The sequence below is a fragment of the Monodon monoceros genome, unplaced genomic scaffold, assembly GCF_005190385.1.
Source record: "Monodon monoceros isolate NGI ecotype Baffin Bay Population unplaced genomic scaffold, NGI_Narwhal_1 Super_Scaffold_4, whole genome shotgun sequence".
In the NCBI taxonomy this organism is placed as follows: domain Eukaryota; kingdom Metazoa; phylum Chordata; class Mammalia; order Artiodactyla; family Monodontidae; genus Monodon; species Monodon monoceros.
This window is the reverse complement of record NW_021703781.1, coordinates 81,541,140-81,558,679: the sequence shown is the minus strand read 5'-3', so window position 1 is coordinate 81,558,679 and position 17,540 is coordinate 81,541,140. Positions and strand designations below refer to the sequence as shown.

Below are 17,540 nucleotides of genomic sequence, written 5' to 3'. Positions count from 1 at the left end.
AAACTCGACATCTGGCAACCAGGCTGGTTTTTCTGTAAGCTAAAAAGTCTTGGTTGTCACATTTATGTTCAATCACCCCTTATTTTGTGATTCATCGTGGGGGAGGACCTGCTCACTTTCACAGTAACAGGCTCCCTGGGAAAGCAGTGACTGAAGCAGGAGGGGATGGAGGCCCATCTCAGAGGGGTCAGCTGGGCACCCCACCAGCCAGGCCACGGGGGACCGACCAGGAGGGCAGTGGAGGCAGCGGCTTCCATGCTCTGACAGACACCCGGGGTAAAAAGCCCATTTGAGGTTGTGACCCTGCACTGCGCCACCCCTGTCAGACAGAAAGCTGACACAGAGCCCCAGGTGGCCCTCGCCCACTGCAAGCCACACTCGCTCTCACTCACCTTGTAACTCAGATGCGGTCTGACCTCAGGACCATCACAGCCCAAGGCTGACAAACAGCGGGCCTGCAGGCCCTCGGTGGGGCCCCTGCCACCCCACAGTCACAGCAACTCGGGAAAGAGCCAGAAGAGACAAATCTACTCAGCCCTACACAAAAGGAGCGAACTAAGCCCCAAAGTGACAAATGGTCGTCATCTTCAGATTTCTGCAGTCTCTCATTCAAGCTAAGGAGCTTCCGGGAGCCTGGAATCCTCCACCCACAGCACCGGGGCCACTCACGGCTGGTGCTGGGGGACAGCAGGAGAAGGCCTCTCCTGCGGAGGGGGTGCTCCCAGGGCCGACACTCCCCCTAAGCTTACCTGCTCCGAGCACACTCATCTGCCCCCGGCCGGGTACAGAGGCTCCTACTGCGCCCGCAGGTCCCGACCGCGCCGCCCGAGGCTGCCCAAGTCTCAGGTCCGCGGAAGTCACCCACGGCAGGAAACAGAAAGGTGCCCTTGGACCAAGTGGGGAGGATCGCTCGGGAACTCCGAGTGCTTTTAGGCGGGTAGACTCACCAATCTCTGGTCAGGGGCTTTCAAACAGTGCCACGGCACAGGAAGAAAAAACACAAGAAAGTTGCAAAATTTCGCGAGCACAACATGAGATACAGGAAAGAAATTGCAGTCGAGAGTCCTATACAAACAGACCTCCTGGACTTCTGTGTAATCGCAGCCCTGAGGAGATAAATGGCCCCAAATAACAGTGTCAGTAACAAAAAGAACAGTAGCTATTCTACAGACCCTATGATCACCTCCCTGTCCAAATAACTCTATTAATAATTTAGATACAAGATCCATAGGAGCTACATAATTCTAAAACAGAGATCCTGGAAAATCCAAGGAAAAGGGCTCAAAAATGATACTACAAGCAAGCAGGGTAACAAAGTAAATGATAACAGACTCCACGTCATACCATCTGACAGAACCAACAGCTGGTGTGATGTGATTACCAGGCGTCTCCACATCACTAGAGGCGTGGGTGCACGTGCATGTGTGTGACACACACGCACGTGTGCGTGGGGTGGACATGACACGCAGGCACGTGACACTGCCCAGGCGTGCAGGACGGCAGCTCACACCAGCCCGTGGGCCAGGCCCTCCAGATGCCGGGGGCTCTGCACAGGCGAGCGGGGAGGCCCGGGCTCGGCACTGTGACCGCAGGAAAAGGGCGCTCACTGGCCCTCGGGGTCCCCCCGCGAAGGCAGTGCGCTGTGTGCGGGAGAGTGGATCCCACGGCTGCTACAACGCCAAGGAAGTGGCGCAACATCAAGAGGGGACGCAGCACAGGTTGGGAGCGGCAGGAGTGCCCCAGGACCCTTGTGCTTTGTGACCTCAGCACAAGGACTCAACGGCCCACCTGCAACAGGAAGGGCCGGCCTGGGGGTGCCTCCGCCACAAGCTCTGCGCCCCAGAACACATGGACGCCGCAACAGGTGTCTGGGCCCCGGTGCCCCCCTCCTTCCTGAGGGAGTCCAGCATGCGTGCCCAGCTCCGCAGCCCGCTGGGCACCAGAGGCTCCCGCAGACCCCCAGGTGGCTCCACCCAGCAGTAGGCGGGTGTTCATTCTCTGACAGAACAAAGTTAGAACTTTGTTTTCACACAGCACAGGTTCGGAATGCAGCCATTGCCACAAAACGCTGAAATCATTCTGCGGTCTGTCCAGGTTGGTAGCGTTGAAGGCAACACCGTGCAGAATACAGAGGAGACATTTCAGAGCCTTTGTGGGTCACACCACACAATCTTTCTCATTAGAGGAAACTAAAATTATCAAGGTTATCAAGGTTCAGAGACGTCAATTTTCTCCTAGGAACTAGCATAAATTTTTACATTTCTGAGTGGAGTTTTATTGTACTGGAAAAACAGCAATGGAAAGCACGCACGTCGGTGCTTCCGCTTTGCCGTCCCGGGTTCCTCAAGCGCCATTCCCGACAGACCCCATCCTCAAGGGCCCCTCCCATACACCTCAGGGCGCACCTTGGGGGCGCCAGTAACCTCTGGCTGCATCTCCCTGAGTGGCTCAGAGCTGCTCACCCTCCCGGCTGGGCCCGGCCCCGAGTTCCCCCTTCTTCCCTTTCCGGACTGACTCACTTATCAGTCATTAAAAACTACAGACAGGTCCCAGGCAGCTCCCTGGAGGAGGGAGCCGACTGTCCACACCCAAGGCCCGTGCGGGAGACAGGGGGCCGGGGCAGCACCCGCACCTCAGGGCCTCCTCCCACCGGCTGCAGAAGCTGCGTCACCAGCTGCATCCCCCGTGCGCGACAGAAACAGGGGCTCCTGCACAATCGGAGGCACGGCCTCTCAGCCTGCAGCGCCAGGCTTCCGCGCTCGCCACCCACGCCGGCCACGTGGCTTCTCCAGCGCACCCAGCTCCCCGTTTCCTGCCACTGCTCCTGTCCCACAGTGGCCCCAACGGCCCCCCTTCCTTAGTTCTCCCAAAGCCGTCAGGCCCGGCCCCTGCTTCTCGCCCCGGGGGGCCCTCCGTGGTCTCTGTGCTCAGGGCATCTCTGGGCATCCTAAGCCACCCCGAGTCACCAGCCAGATCCCTGTTCACCTCCTGCTTCTGCTCGGCAGCTGGGGCGGCCTGGGCCCCGCACACAAGCCATGAGCCAGGCGACCCGGTGCAAGGTCCCCCGTGCCCTGAAGGTGGACTGTGCCCGTCCCTGGATGGCCAGGACAGAGGCGCCGTGCCCCGGAGGGCAGGTGCCTCAGGCTACGAGCAGTCGGACCTGTCAGCTTCTGGGGCCGCCCGGGCCCCGCGCCTCAGACCCCCAGCACGCCCTTCTCGAAGTACTCCTCCTCGAACTCCCAAAACGCCCCTCCCGGGGCCCTCCTCACCGTCCTCTCCTCTCCGGGCCTCCACCTGCCCGTGACCTCCCGCCAACCCCTCCTCCTGTCTCGGTCCAGGACGGATGGAGAAGGCGCGGGAGGTGCGGGGCCAGGGAGCAGCGTGCCGCGCGAGGGACCTCGGGGAGGCTCCCAGCGCTTGGCCGCCGCGCCCACCAGTTCAGAGGACGCCCCAGACGGGCCTGGCGGCCGGGATGGCGGGAGCGCGGCGTGGGGAGGGGCGGCTCCAGCCCCTCGAAGAGGGCCCGGCTCTGGAGAGACACAGGAGCCCGGGGCCCCTGGGGCCACGCTACTAGGAGCCCTTAAAGACAAGCTCTCCCGGTCCCCGTGTCACCGTGCGCCTGCAATCTCGGCAGGGGACGCAGCAGAACCCCATGGAACCTGGGAGCCCGAACGACCCCCAAAAGCACCAAGCGTGCCCCGGGCCCCGTATGTAAGGCTGGAGTCCTGGGGGCAGGGGTTCAGCAGCTGAGGTGAGACGCCGCCTGCCCTGGTGAGACAGCCCCCAGATGGGCCACCGGGCCCTGCTTTGGTTCCCCTGCTGGTCAGCTCTGGCCGCTCACCCATGTTCTGTCAGCACCACTACTAACCACGACCCTCGCCCCTCACGGCCCAGCCTGCCACCTCCCGCCTGGACCGCACACAGAGCACCCCGCCTGGACGCAGCGGCGAGGGGAGCGGTCATGCTACAGCAAAAACAGGAAGTTGCAACAGATCTGAAAAACCGTTACAGTGATGAAGGAGAAAATAAAAGCAAAACACATGTCCCCACAAATTTGTTTGTTACTTGGACAGATGTCATTCTTAACAGAACAAATCCAACTGAAAGTAAAGCCCACATCACCCCAAATTACAATATATCGAACATAGAGCGTGCTCTGCCCTGAACTGGACAAAGTAAGTGCCCCCTAGGACACCCCAATGAAGCCCTGGGAGGCAGAATAGGTACAGGACTTGAGAGCACCCGGGACATCGTCAGGCAAACTAGGACAGGTGGGTCTGTCTGCTCCTAAGCCTTCGCAGCGGCCTCTCAGTGCAACGGCTCCCGGGAATGCTGCTGAGGGAGCCTCGTGATGGTTTTCAAAGCACTGAGCACTCGACCCAGGTCTGTTTCACACACACAGGCTCACCCGCGTGGCCAGAGCTCCCCCCACCCAACTCTCTACTCAGCATCCTACCACTGACAGCCACCCCAAAGCCCACGTAGGCACGGTAGGGTGCTCGGAGCTTGGGTCCGTGCTGGGGTCGGGGCAGCTGCCCCCAACTCATCCTCAGGGCCCCAGGACTAACGGGCCGTGTAGCTAACTAAGACGCTGGTCCAAGTGGACCCCAGTGCGGCCCCTTGCAGGTGGGCCCTGAGCACACGCACCCCTGCCCCCGAAGGACGGCCAGGCCCCAGCAGGGGCAGCTGCACCCCCAAAGGCCTCCATGAAGTCCAGCTGCAAAGAAACGACCGCCAGGTGTGACACAGACGGCAGGAGCCCAGGCCAGGCTGGGGACAGGCCTCTCAGAGCCTGAAGACCTGTCACCTCTGCGGTCACACAAGGTTTTCCCTAAAGGAGGAACAGGCCAAAGTGGCGCCTCTTGCTCTTCTACCATGAAGTCGCTGGAAACATTGGCATCTGACACCCACCCCCACCATCCTGCAGAGGCACTTCCTCACTGGACCTCGAGCCCAGACCAGGACAGCCGCGTGCCTGCCAGGAGGTGACGCACCTGCAGGGCTGGGCTTCTGTCCCACAGGCAGGCGATCTTGGGCAGCTTCACGGAGATGCTCCCCCTGAGAGCATCCCTGCTGCCCAGGTGAGGGCCCCGAGGGATGGCAGCCTGGCAGGCGGCGGGCGATGCACCAGCAGGCCTATCGGAGACGTTCTGAGACCTGTACTGGGCTTAACAGCCACTCAGCCAGGGGAGAAAGGCAAAGGGGAGGGGGTGGAGGACAGCCCCCCAGATGGGCCATCACACCTCAGGGGCTGGGAGAAAAGAATTCCCCTGGGAGAGGCACGCTCTGCCCCTAACCTGGGGTGGTGTCCCCCATGTCTGGGGACAGTGGGCGGGGAGGACACCCGAGTCCCTTCCAGGGAGCCCTCGCCACCACTGCCCCCTCGAACAGACTGATCAGCACCCTCCAGGGAGGGCGTGGGACGCGGCCAGCACGCCAGCCCTGCAGGGAGACATGCCGTCCCGCCGTCCACGCCGGGCTCCGCCGCACAGCGGCCCCGTCCTCGCCCCGCCTCCCCCGCATAACTGTGCTCAGAGGTGCGCCATGACCACAGCCCCCTTCTGCCTGGGCAAAGCAGGCCTCTTGGGGGGGATTCTGGCACCCTCTGTCCCCCCACCAGGAAGTGAGAAGGGCGACAGCCCCAAGGAGCCACCCCTGTCAACCCAGTCAACAGTTTGCCAAAAACTGTCACAAATATGGCAAACCGTCCATCTGAGTGGGAGGCCTACTGTTCAGAAGCAGAGGCCACAAGGACATTCCGCCCACACCCACCATCAAAGGGACGTCAGCACGAGTGGCCCCGCACGGAGGGGCCGGAGCACACTTAGCTGGATCCCACGCAGCCAGAGGCGGGAAGTGGAGCCGCCGCTCTGACAGCAGGTGAGCGGTGCCCAGAAAGGGTAAACGTTCACCTGCCACACGACCAGGCCTGGCACCCAGAGGCTGCACCCTGCTGCGCGCAGCAGCCCAGCCGGGAACAACCCCGAGTCCGCTGCCGGTGCATCCACCCACGAGCGCTCAGCAGGAGAAGCACCATGAGGGCCACGGACTGTCGGTGCTGTGGGATCCGCGGTGAGGGCAGGTGGAGGGGAGAGCCGCCCAGGGGCTGGGGCTGAGCTCTGCGAAAGGCCAGGAGGGCAGTGTTTCAATCTGGACCGTGGTGACAGCTGAGCGATGGCAAACATTTTCTGAAGACCATCGAACCATACACTTACGCTGGGTGAACCGTGCGAGATGCAAATCGTGCCTCCACCAGACTGTCCCAGCGAGAAGGAAAAACCAGCCGGAGCCCAGGCATCCACAGACCTGTCCACCGACCTCCGAGAGCGGCTCTAACACTGGTCCCCCAGTGCCCGCGAGGTGCCAGGCCAGTGGGGCACGCACCTTTCCCAACTCAGCCCCCACCCAGCTCTGACAGGGGGGTCCAGCAACCAGCAGGCTGGCAGCAACTCTGGTTCCCTACAGCCACGTCCGCTCTGCCCCTTGTGCTCATCAGGGCAGAGCCCCAAATCCCGCCCCTGCACTGCTGGTCAGAGGCCAGCACAACCAAATGTAATGAAACATGACAAAAGCCCAAAGCTTGTAATTACTGGAGGTGGGGAAGGGATGTGGGGCGGACAAGGCGGCAGAGCTGGGCACGGTGACCTGCGCCGGGAGGGAGGTGCGATCCTGCCTTCCCGGGGGCTGGGGGGCTCCTGGGAAAAGAGGGGCTTAGGCCAAAGCACGGAGACGCGTGTTCCGTCCGGGCAGCGGGGACCGGGATAGCTGCAGGTGCTCGTGGGAGGCGAGGGCAGGAGCCACACGTCAGGACCCCAGGCGGGGAGCAGCTGGGACAGACCGGCTAAGCAGCCCGAGTGCAGCTCAGCCCTGGACACAGGTGAGGACAAGACTGCCGCCCACGGAGGCCTTGTGGGGAAGGAGAGGACGGGGCCCCGCCAGCACAGGTGCCTCACAACCGCCAGGGCATCCATTCCCTCCTTGCCCCGCTGCGGCCAGTGTGCCGCTGTCATTCCACACTCCCTGACGTGCAAATGGCCATAAAAAGGTGAATCACACGCCCTGTCACGTGTACACAGAGGTGGAGCTGTCCTGCGTCCCCGCTCGTCCCCGCAGACCCTGGAGTGCGCCGCCTTGGACAGGCACTAAAGGTGGAGCTGCCCTCCACCGAGACCCAGGCCCAAGCCGGGCCTTCTGCTTTCAAAGCCCTTTCAGTTCCTAGAATAACTGCTCATCATTCAGAGGCCCCGAGAGGCGGGGCAGAAAAGGAGGGCTGTTTGAGGGCTGTCTTGAAAGCAGGGCTGTGGCCAGACTCTTCCAAGGGGGGACACGGGGGCCCCTGACCTCCAGGATGCAGCTCCAGACACCAGCTCCCGTGCTCGCAGGCCGGATGAGCCGGGAGGGCTGGCACGACATGCAGTGACCGGGCCAGGATGCACACGAAGAGGGAGGAAGACTCAGCGTGGGCTCTGCAGTGCCCGGAGACCCAAGAGGGGCCAGAGCTCGGGGCGTTCTGCTCAGCAAAGGACCAGGAAGAAAAGGGCCTAAGGTCACGATGACCCATCATGGCCCCACAGCCATGCTTCCAGAAATGGAGTTGGCTTATTCCTACTCAAGGGAAAACCAAAACTCCTCGAGCCTGGTCGGCACCAGCGTGCTTCCCTGATGGTCAAGGCACACCGTCAGCCCGGGAACCCCCTGCTGTGTGAGAGCACCAAGACCAGCCATGGCACAAGGCTGGTCCCTCCCTGACCTGCCCCAGATCCTCAGATGCCGACAGCTGTGCAGGCCGAGCCGCCTCCCGGGGCATCTCAGGTCAGGTGTGCATGGTGCACGCCACGCCTCCACGGACTTCACTCACCCTGCTCACCTCCTCCCACGACGGAGCCGTGAGCCCTCCACACTGTTCCCCGCCCCCCGCAGTGCAGCAGATCCAAGGGGATGCCCTGTCCCAGGGCCACATCCATCTCCCAAAACAAACCTTGTAAACTCAAATTTTAAGTTTTAGAAAACAGGTCTAATCACCAGAGGCCAAGCAGACGCAGGGACCATGACTAAACAAGGGCCTGGATGCTCCCAAACAGAGGCCCACGTGTGCCCGGCCTTCCCCAGACGCACAGGGATGGGGCTCCCACAGGCTACCCCGCCCGCTCCAACTCTGGAGTCACACGGCTGGGTGGTGGCCCTGTGCTGGTCCCACACTCCAGACATCCCAGACGAGCTGCTGCTTCACCCTCGCTCGCCACCAGAGACGAGACCCGATGGCATTCTCGGCGGTACCCTCGTCAGGATGAGCTCTCCGACGAGCTCAGAGCCACGCTGGGAGTGGACCTGCCCAGCCCCAGCCTGCAGAGGAGCTCACGTCTGGACAGTTCTCAGGCTCAGACAGGAGAGTCCCGTGTGCCCCGATTACCCGAAGCAGCAACAAAAGAGAGAACCCGAAAGTCACCTCCGTGTCCACCTGGGGCACTCGCCACATTCTCTCCACTCCTCTCCTCCCCGGGCCCACGATCATCCTCCTTCAGCTCACTCACATCAGAAGGGTCCCCCTCCCCGCCCCGTATAAACACAGGGAGAGCAGGGCCGCGTCCCGAGAAGTGACAACAGACAGGGGACCGAGACTCCACTCAGACCCTTCGTTGCCTTTCTGACTAGCCTCCTGGCCCTGTGCTGACCCCCACCTACTGGACCCCATTCCTGGACCAAGCTCGCCTCCCAATAGGAGATGCTCCCGCCCACCCGCCCACCGGGGCAAACACTGAGGAGGTCAACATTTAAGGAGGCACCCCACCCTAGTCCCTTAGCAAGCCCTGCCCCCTCCCCCAGGCAGCCTCCCCGGCTTCCGCATCCCTCCCTTCGGGTCAAACAGGGGGCTCTTTAAACAAGGGCAAGCTGCGGGCAGGCAGGCCTGGTCCGAGTCCTGTAACTTCCGAATCAGACCCGACACACATGGCATCACCCCCAGCAGGGGCCTCTCTCCCCAGAAAGAGACTCCCACCAGAGACAACCCCAGGGCAGCAGCGCCGGCCCCTCCTCCCCGCCCGCTCACTCCCAGAAGGGCACGCAGTCCACGTGCTGATGGAGTTCCCGACGTGGGCCCAGAGCGTGAGCTCGCGGAGTGGCGCAGGCTGAGAGGCAGTGGACGTGAACGCGCCCCGTGTCAGCATCCTCCAGCATCCTCCTGTCCAGCAGGTCCCCCGGCAGTGCTCACTCCTCTGGACTCAGGACACGCAAAGCATTTAAGACTTCAAACCTAAGAAGTGCCTCCCCCACCAGTAACGTAAACCCTCCCTCAGCATCTCCAGAGCTGGTAAAGCGGGAGGCGCGGCAGATGAAAGTGTGCTCTCGCGGCCGGTCCAGGGCCGGCAGAGATCGGGGACGAGGGCAGGAGGGACCAGGAGGCAGGCACGGCCCCAGACGGATGACCACACGTCGGTTTAAATTCCAGCCGCATCCAAGGCAGGCCTGACAGGAGCTCGTCGGCGCTGGGTGGAGGCGTGCGGGGTGCAGGCACAGCTTCCCAGTGTGGAGGAAGCAGTTCTGAAACACCACCAGTATGAGCCCACCGACTCCCCTGACCCCACCACCCTGGGGATGGGACGGGCAGGCCCCCATCTACGGAGAGTCCCCAACTGGGACAAACAGACCAAATTCCCACAGAGAAAGGACACTGAGATCTCAGGTCAGAGGCAGTATTGCCAGAAGAATGTGGAGACATCTCCCCGCGGCCATGCCCCCGCGGCCATCCCCACGGGACAGGAGCCGGGAGAGCCCAGAAGGGGGCCTGTGAAGAGGCCTGGCCCGCTCAGCCCCACCCCTGCCCCAGCACAGCAGAGCCCTTGGGGGCTTCAGGGGCTGCATGGACAGCAGAGGAACCGCCGCCTCCAAAATTCAAAATTCGGAAAACCCAATGTCTTTGACGAGAACCGGCCCCTGCTTCACGGCACTGGCCGAAAGCGCTGGACCTTCCCAGGCAAAGGCAGGAGGAGGGAGGCGGTCCTCACTGGGTCTGGGTCTCCTCCCTGCGTCCTGGGCATCCACATAAGAGATGCTAGTGAAAGACCTGCAACTAGAGAAACTAACTCCCCAGGAGGCCGGGAGGTGGGGGCCCCAATGCAAGTCTTCGAGAAAAGACAGATAACACCTGGCACTGGAGCGCGTGGAGGAATCGGAACCCTCGTGCGCCGCTGGTGGGAACGCAGGACGGGGCCGACACGGGGAAACAGTGCGCAGTTCCTCAAGAGGTTAAACACGAGTCACCGCAGACCCAGCAGTCCCCACCCCAGGAATGTGCCCAGGAGAAGCAAAACACGTCCACACGAAGACTTGTAAGTAAACGTCCACAGCAGCCCAGAGGTGCAGGCTGCCCAAATACCCATCACCTGGCGCTGGATAAACACAGCAGGGCACAGCCATACAGTGGAACGGTGCTCAGCCACCAACAGGAGTGACGTGCTGAGCTCTGAAAACACGGTACCAGATGCAGAAGGCCGCGTGCATGATTCCGCTTATGTGAAACATTCAGGATAGGCAGATACACAGAGACAGGAAGCAGACTGGTGATTATCAGGGGCTGTGGGGGTTTCAGGGGAGATGGAGGGAATTGGGCGGGGGGGGGGGCACGGCTATGGCATACAGAGTTTCTTTTTCAGGTACAAAACAAATTCTACAACTGACTGCGGTGATAGCAGCACAGCTCTGAGAACACACTAAAAACCACTGAGTCGTACACTTTACACGGTGAAGTCCGTGCGTGTGAGTGACGACTCAGTGAAGCCGTCACCAAACGAAATTCCTCAAAGAAGTGGAGGGATCCACACCATTAGAGCAAGTGAGAAGGCCCGGACCCGAGGCTGGCCCCGTATGAGGCCCCAGCGGGCCCCCCGCACCCCGGGATGGAGGGGGGAGGCCCTACACACACACGGGGCTGGGGCGGGGGAGACAGAGGACAAGTGCCCAAGGTGCCCAGCCCAGGGGAGGGGCTCGCAGACTCCCGACACAGAGCCACATGCGCAGCGAGCTGCTGTCCCCAGGTCCGGGCGGAAAGAGGGGCTGCTCAGGAGCTGGCCCGGCAAAAAGGGAACCAGCTCCAAACTGACGTTTAGCTCCGAATACGCAGCAGGACAACGGCCCTCCAGGCAGACACCCAAGAGCGAGCTGTGCTCTCAGAATCCTACCGCTTGGCTACGTCTCTTTCCCAAGAAACAGTCTTACCATGTAAGGGTGGGACTGAGTTCTGAAACGACAGCCTGCAAGAATCCACCTTCTCAGTTCACTTCTAGCAAAACAACAACGACAACAAAACCACGTAAAGAACCAAAAGCTAGAAACCTCCCTTGTCAAAAATCCAGCCATCTCGAGCAAAGCAATTAGGTTTGCAAGCCTAGCTACCCCTTGCCAGCGACGGGGTGGGGGGTGGCAGCACGGTCCGACTGGGGACTGCCGGGAAGAGCTCCGGGCTCTCTGGGGGCCCCCTGGAACAGGCCCAGGCAGCCCAGCCAGGCCAGGCCCCTCCCCGCAGGCTCAGGACGGGCCCCAGCTCAGACAGGGGCCCTGGAGGTCAGGGCTTCAGCAGGTCACGGCTATGCCCTCAACAGTGCAGCACCGTGGCTCGCTTTCCATCCCGCCGTCTCAAGCACGAACGGTGGAGCTTTCTGGGGCTGTGACATGTGATGACATCACCCTTCTGAGAGCTACTGAAACTGTCTCAGTTTCCACTTGCCTCAGGGTCCACCCACTGACCTGGCAGACACTGGTGGTTATGACCGATGAGACCAAGGACTCTGTGGGGCTCTCCATAGTTTCTAAGGGTGTAAGGGGTAAAAGTTTGAGAACCAATGTACTCTGGACGGTGACCACCCCCTCGTGTGTCACATCACAGGGTGAGGAGCGACCCGAGGGCCCTGTGTGGGGACTAAAGTAGCCGCACTGTCCCAGACCCAACCAAGCCGGGCGGGCAGACGAGGAAAGAGCTGCCTGCCAGACGAGATGCCCTGTGGGTCTCAGGACGTCAGGGCCAAACCATGGTGAAAGTCCACATCCAGAGCTTTAACGGGATCGCCTCTGGATGGCGAAGAGGTAGTGAGGGGAGACCACGAAACTACGGAAGCAGATACGCATCACCTGTCACTTGAGCACGAAAGGCAACAGTGCCCGCCCTTCCCAACAGGGCCTGTTTCTAACTCAGACCCCTCCTCCTCGGCCCGCACCCTCCAGAAAGAGGCCGATGCCACACACTGTGAGGCCTGGCCCCTCAGTGGAGCTTGGTTTCCAGACGATGAAACTGGGCAAGAACAAATCCCTGCCCAGGCCGGGCCACCGTCTGAACAGTGCGTCAACAGGGGCACATGTCACACAAAGACAGAGTCAGCAAGCAGCTCTTCTGAAACCTACTATAAACCAAGGAGTTAAAATGTCCTTCACTCAAGAATCGGCTGCTCTCACCAGCCATGCTACAGGGGACTGGTTAACACCCACCCCTGCTTTTCCAGGCCACTGGGGAAGAGCGGCCCCAGACCAAGCTGCACACGTTAAGAAAGCTGTGGGTGAGGACAGATATGTCTCTACTGGCCCTTAAGTCAGAAGCCACCTTGCAGAATTAACCCACGCACTGCTTACCAAAACAAAGGTTCCTTCCCGATACAAACAAGATGCAAAACTCCATACAGCCTTTAAGAAAAATGAAGACTCAGAGAGAACCTGTTGCTAAACAAAAGTAAATTAAGGAATCCACTTTAATGTCCACAGAGAGAAGTGTGTGTATACAGTCGGAACACAACAAAAATGCTCTAACTTGGAATCAAAGATTACTGGAAAGAATGTTTGCACAGCAAAATTCTCCTCCCTTTGAGACTGAAATGCCCCCACCGTGCTTAATTTTCCTGACATTTCTGAGGCTTTGAAGCCACAGCTAACGGATCTGAATCATCTGAGTAAAACCATGTTAGCGTGGATGTTACTGCAAAGCCGAGAATAGAATGCTAAATATACAGACACACACCCATACCGGGCACTTTTGTAGAAAATGATCAATCACGAAACTAGATAAAGTTGTCCTGTCTGTGCCCAAGTCAGAGGGCCAGCAGTTCATCTCCAGCAGGGAAGTATAATACATGGCGCTTGGAAGTTAAAAAAAGAAAAACACAAAAATAGCGCCTACCTTTGATTAATAAAATCACACCTCGCCTGTACATGAACTTAGCCTACAGAAACATCTCACCCATGCTCGCTGCCAGCAAAGGGAGGCTCGGAAGAGGCAGGGATGCAAGTCATGTTTGCACCAGTGGTCTGCGTGGTCAGTGGCCGCACCCTCACCGCGGGAGGAGCTGGGGGAGGAGGGGGGCGGGTAGTGCGAGGCCGCCTCAGGCTCCATCTGGGCCATCACCCTTTTTTCTTAAACAAGCACTCCACTTGGAGCCACATTCTGCTTTATTTGGGTTGGCAGCATAAGTACCAACAGCGGGGTGGCACCGTGGCTGCAACGCCGAACTGGGTCAGCCTCCGCCTGCCTCGGGAGCCAGGGGAGCGCCGGGCCTTGGCAGACTCTTCTCCCAAAGGCCTCGGGTGCCTGGGTGGGAGGTCTCAGAAGGTAAAGGCCTTGGGCAGTCAGCATCCTTTTCTCTGGCCTTGAAAAGCTTCTTGCATCTTTCTCTTTAACAGACAAGAAACATAAAGTCCTCCAGGGCTTTCAACAGAAACCCCTTGTTTGAGAACTAGAGAGCTACTAAGTTACAAGGTAAAATGAGGGTGCCTACACCTCCAAGCAGCCACAGACAGCTCTGCAGACAAAGCAGGCAGACGGGCAGGGGCAGGGGCCACGGAGGGCCGGGTCGGGAGTCACAGGCCAGAAGTCAGGGGCTGGGGCTCGGGAGACACGGGCTACGGTTTGGGGACCAGGATTCAGGGCTGAGCTTCTGGGGACAAAATTCAGTACCAGGGTTGGGACCAGGTTCAGGGTATGGGGCCCTCGGACTAGGGCTCGGGGGCCAGGATTTGGGGACCTTGGACAGGGATTAGGACTGGTGTTTAGGGACCTGGGTTCAGGGACTGGGCTCCGGGTTCAACCTATGGAGTGTGAAGGCTGGACCAGGAGACCAGGATTCCAGCGCCCAGGGCCAGGGTTCAGGGCTGGGGTCCTGGGTCCAGGGCTCAAGTTTCAGTGTCTCGGTTCCAGGGTCCCAGGGCTCAGGACTCAGTGTCTGGGTCCCAGGGTCCCAGGGTCCCAGGCTTCAGGCCCGAGTCCGGGGTCCCGGGGCTCTGGGGTCAGTGTCTGGGTCCCGGGATTTCGGGCTTCAGGACAGGGGTCCGGGGTCCCGGGGCTCAGGGTCCGGGGTCCAGGGTGCCGCGTCCGGCGCCGCACTTACGTCGTCGAAGAGCGAGCCCACGTTGGCCGTGACCAGCAGCACCGCGGTGCCCGGGGCGGCTGCCTTCCCCGCCATCGCGGCCTGGGCCGGGGTGGCCGCTCTTCGGGGCCGACCGGCCGGGGTCTCCGCGGGCCGCGGCGTCAGCTGCGCCGGGGGGAGACCCCGGGGCGCATCGCGGGCTCGGCCGGTCGGGCGGGGCCTGGCCAGGGTCCGGCCGCGCTCGCTCTCGCTCTCCGCAGCCCCACGCCCGTCGCTCTCCGCCCGCGCTCAGCGCGGCCCGCGCGCAGCCATTAGGATCGCGGCCGCCGGAGCTCCCGCAGCGCCGCCGCTGCCGATAGCTGAGACGAGGCCCGCCCGGGCCGGGGGCGGGGCGAGCGCGGGGGTGGGGCGGAACCGCCAGGGGGCGTGGCAGGCTTCAGGGGCGGGGCCTGAGGGAGGTGGGACGGGGATACGAGAGGCAGGGCGGAGCCTGAGGGGGGGAGGAACAGAGATATGAGGGGCGGGGTGGGGCGGGGACTTGGGGAGGGGAGGGGCATGTGGGCGGGGTGAGACTGCAGGGGCGGGGACTGCGGGGAAGGCGGAGAGGGTGTGGGAGGGGCGGGGTGTGGAATCGAGGCAGGGCCTGAGGGGTGGGGCCTGCGCGGGGCGCTCCTGAGACGGCCTCGGCGCTCGCAGCCACGCTCCTGTCAGTCAGCGGCCGCCCCGCCTTACCCCACGCCGCGGCGGCGCACTGACTCCTCCTGCACCCCATGACGTCATGGCCCTGCTTCGACGGCGCTTCTTAAAGGGGCCGCGCGCTGCTCCGGGCTTGACGGGGCGCGACCCCCTTGCTCCCGGGCAGGGGTTGCAGTGGGAGCGCGTGGCTCTGTGCGGACTGCGCCGGACCCACGGAGAGGAGGGCGGCGAGGCCGGGCCGTCGGACCGGACGGCTGAAGGCAGCAGGCGCGCTGGGGTCGGTGGGGTCTCCCCAGCCCACCCTCCGCGCCAGGCCGTCCGCGGAAATGAAATGGCCACTGGTGACGGGAGACGCGCGGACAGTGCAGTGAAAAATGACAAGTAGCCGCCAACACTAACGGTGGCACTAGGTTCTGTCCACCCGGTCTTTGCAGGTGACGGTGACCGCGTATCCAGGACGGTTCTCAAGGCTCTGAAGGCGCATCTCGGCCGCGCGGCCGCCTTTCCACGGCGCCGGTTTGGACAGTGTCCACGGGGAGACGAGAGATGTGCGCGCTGCTCCCTTAGGGCAGGCGACACCACCACCTGTCAGGACCTGGGGCGCAGGCCCTGGGCTGCGGGCCCTGTAGGGAAGGCATCCCCTCCTGCCTACAGCGACCGCTCAGCCTAACAACTTGAACCCATTTCACTTAAAACCACTGTCCCGTCCATGCAGCAGCTGTTGGCTGTGGACTGAATGTGTCCCCAGAATTCGTAGATTGAAGCCCAACCCCCAGTGTGGCTGCCTGTGGGGACGGGGCCTCCTGGGGGCTAATTCAGGATAAATGGGGTCTTAAGGGTGGGGCCCTCTTCCAACAGTGCGGGCGTCTCTATAAGGAAAGACCACAGAGCACCTGCTGTCCCTCACCCACAGCCTCCCACCCTGAACAGAGGACAGAGAAGAGGTCATGGGAACACACAGCAAGAAGGTGGCCGTCCACAAACCAGACACAGGACCCTTTGGAACAGCATCCCCGATTCTAGCCTCCAGAACTGTAAGAAATAAACCTCTGTTGTTTCGGTTGCCCAGTCTGTTACGGCAGCGTAAGCTGACTGACACAGCATCTCTTGTTTTACTTTTTTACAAAAGCAGCACATGCCAGGGATGCCCTTAGCAGAAGCCAAATGCAAGGGCATCACTGATGCCTGGAACCTATTTCCTAGGAAATGGCATCACCTCCTCCCCTCCCCTCTCCTCGAGCTGTTTTCTTACTCCCTCCCCAGCCCTCTGTGGCCCAGAAACACCACTGCCCACGTGCACACCGGCACATAGGTACACATGCGCTGGCGCGCACGCACACGCACACGCACACACACACACTCACTCTGAGACTGCGCCTAAATTAGAGAAAATTAACTAGAGAAACTCCAGCCCCACGGCCCTAGCTCAGGTCCCAGGGGGTGTCTGTGCTGAGCACCGGAACTCCTGGCCTCTGCACATGTGCCCCCCTCGCTCCAAGATGGCACCCCTTCCCCTCTCTCTCCCAGCCGCCAGCGGGTCCTCCCTGCCCAGGGATGCCCTTACCCTTCACAGGGGAACATTTGCAGTCTGAGGCCCCCCAGCAGCTGGGCCTCCTCCGTCTGGCCACCCCCTCTGGGTGGTGCCATCATCCACCATTTTCTTCCATGTCTCCACTCCCTTTGCTGCAAACCCACTCCTTAAAGTCAACCAGCCTTTGCCCCGGGACCCGTGGCCCCTTCCCCTCCAGGCCCTCAGACTGCGCGTCTTTGTACACACAGCCCACTGGGGCCATGCTCACCGTGATCGCTGTCTCCTGGTTCAGCCGTGTGCCCGACCGCCGCACTGGGCAGAGCCACCTCAAACCCAGCGGGTGGCCGCACACCCCTGATTTCGCGCTGCCTCGTGGGCCCGCGGCCGTGTCAAGGCCATGGCAGCCGTGTTCGTCTCTGTGCCCCAGAGGTGACTTGACTGGCCTCTTCTGCTTAGGTTTCTCCAATGCCCCTTCCTCCATCAGACCCCTCTGAGCGCCCCCAGTGCACCCCATGCATCCCCCTCGCATCACCCATCTCACCATGGAAGCCAGGCTCTCCTTTCCCCTCTGCTGTTGACTGCCTCCCCTCCCCCGCCGCCTAGGCACAGCCTGTCACAGAGAAACACTCCATGAATATGTATCACAGGAATCGATGACACGCCGAAGCCATCACCATGCCCGGGGCCAGGGCTTTCCAACTTTCAGAGACATGGAACATTGACCACCTGTGTTAGAAGCCACGTTCCTAAAATCATTTTTGCTTGACTCCCTTCTTACCTTTGGAACACTGTTCCATGTCTGTTACCTTTGCAATCATAGTAAGAAGAAGCAAGAGGAGGAGAAAGAAGACGTTCTGCAAAGGCTGCTTTCCTGGCCCAGGAGAGGCCTGGCTCAGCCCCTCAGTGTTCGAGGGCGGCAGAGGGTAGGTGGAGGCAGCCCGGGCTGCGGCACGGGCTCCTCAGGGGAGCCAGCC

At 61.3% G+C, this 17,540-nt stretch overlaps 1 protein-coding gene across 4 annotated transcripts in view; it reads right to left on the bottom strand.

The window, feature by feature from the left end:
- Window positions 1–14,648, bottom strand: part of INPP5A (inositol polyphosphate-5-phosphatase A) — a 182,643-nt gene extending 167,995 nt beyond the window's left edge. For all 4 annotated transcript variants that reach the window (XM_029245171.1, XM_029245170.1, XM_029245172.1 and 1 more), the window contains exon 1: window positions 14,361–14,648. In XM_029245171.1, the coding sequence (XP_029101004.1) occupies window positions 14,361–14,435 (75 nt within the window). In that variant the 5' untranslated portion in view covers window positions 14,436–14,648. The remainder of the gene's footprint in view (window positions 1–14,360) is intronic.
- Window positions 14,649–17,540: the final 2,892 nt, after the last annotated feature.